Here is a 1549-nt window from a genome sequence, read left to right on the forward strand (position 1 = left end):
AAAAAAACAATCAAAATCTGGCGTTTAGCCGTGAGTGAATTCTCACTCATTTGAATGGAATGGCCAATCAGAGGTGCTCAAGAATCAACAGATATGTATGTGATTGGCTACTTTGCTTAATGCTACAAAAACAAGTTGAAAATAGAAACTTTTGATGTTGTCCAGAGCGCAAACACAAATATGTACTGGAGAGTTTACCAAATCTGCTTCACCGATATATTACATTTTCAACTTAGGGTGGTTTTCATTGCGTGGGAAAATGGCGGTGTGGCATGAGAGTGTGAGAAAAGTGTGAATTGCATGAATCATATCTTTTGATTCTTGAGAGTTGGCAGCCCTGGTTAAAGATGTACTTTCATAAGAGTTGTTTTGAGCTCATGTTGAGCCAGACTAGCCTATAAACTCACCATAACGGCATCCTCTTTGTTCCACATGACAGTGATGCCCATTTTGGAATACAGTCTGATGTAAATTGCGTTCTCTTCCACAAGGATCCCTGCGACATGCACGGGCAGCATTACTCTGAACAAGAGAAAAGATTCAAATGAAAGACTGACCAAACAGAATAAATTTTTAAGCCTTTAGCAGTTGGTTGGGTTCCCCAGAATCGTACTTTTCTCCATTGACTGCGACCTGTTTCTCGGTCAACTCAACGCCAATGTCATTGATGGTAATCGACACCCTGCTGATGTTTGGGCCAGTGCTGTGTTCTGTTCTCTTCACGTGAACTGAGAACTGGCGAATGAGGCTTTGGCAGTCAGACACCAGGTTATACTCGCACATGCCTGGGAACTGATACACGTCTCCATCGAATGTCTTGAAGTGGAAGTTTCCCCACATGCTACAGATGTTGTTGACATGGTTACTGGGATAGACTGCAAAAAATAGGAGAAAACAAAGAAATGTGAAAAGTTTGACTTATCTTAGAAAATTTTGAAAGCATTTTGGGAATTTTTGTTCTTCTACCACAGCCCATAAAGTAAAATATAATTTATTAAATAGAAATTAAATACAAATTTCTTTAAGTTGCTTTTCAAATGTTGATCGCTGAAATAATATATGTATGTAAAACATCAAATCTATGCTGACAGCAGTTATTTCAATGCATTTACATTTGAATTATGTGTCCTTAACTTTTAATTACAATTATGTTTGCAAACTCAATTAAAATTCAGGCATTCTCAGATAATTCCTGCATTTGGTCACTTTTACATTTGTCAATCCACAAATTTATGGAAAGTTGATCAAGCTGAACTTCAAGTCATCATGAAGGGAAGTAAATGAACTTTGTCACTTTTTGGCACAACTGAAAATATTTAGTAACTTCTAAGGTAAGTCATCAATGGCACTGATAGTATCAGGTTCAGGTGATGAAACTATGCTCTTCACAACTGTCAACAGCTGGTTGGTTCCTGTTTTTTCTTTCTTTCCAGATGCTGACACCAATGCTGTTTTCAACCACAACATCAAGCTATTTGACAAGATAAAATCATCTTTGAAATTCAAATTTGCACCAACATTGCCATGGTCAAGGTTACAATCCTAAAGA

The 1549-nt window shown here is 37.4% G+C and overlaps 1 protein-coding gene across 1 annotated transcript; it reads right to left on the reverse strand.

The window, feature by feature from the left end:
- Positions 1 to 407: 407 nt before the first annotated feature.
- Positions 408 to 872, reverse strand: LOC107671541 (mucin-2; the record flags this gene model as incomplete). Its single annotated transcript, XM_016464459.1, has 2 exons — positions 614 to 872; positions 408 to 522 (listed from the first exon to the last, which is right to left on the reverse strand). Coding segments are annotated over exons 1-2 (342 nt in total), but the record flags the coding sequence as incomplete, so codon positions are not given.
- Positions 873 to 1549: the final 677 nt, after the last annotated feature.

This window comes from Sinocyclocheilus anshuiensis, unplaced genomic scaffold, assembly GCF_001515605.1.
Source record: "Sinocyclocheilus anshuiensis isolate Anshui unplaced genomic scaffold, SAMN03320099.WGS_v1.1 scaffold13932, whole genome shotgun sequence".
In the NCBI taxonomy this organism is placed as follows: domain Eukaryota; kingdom Metazoa; phylum Chordata; class Actinopteri; order Cypriniformes; family Cyprinidae; genus Sinocyclocheilus; species Sinocyclocheilus anshuiensis.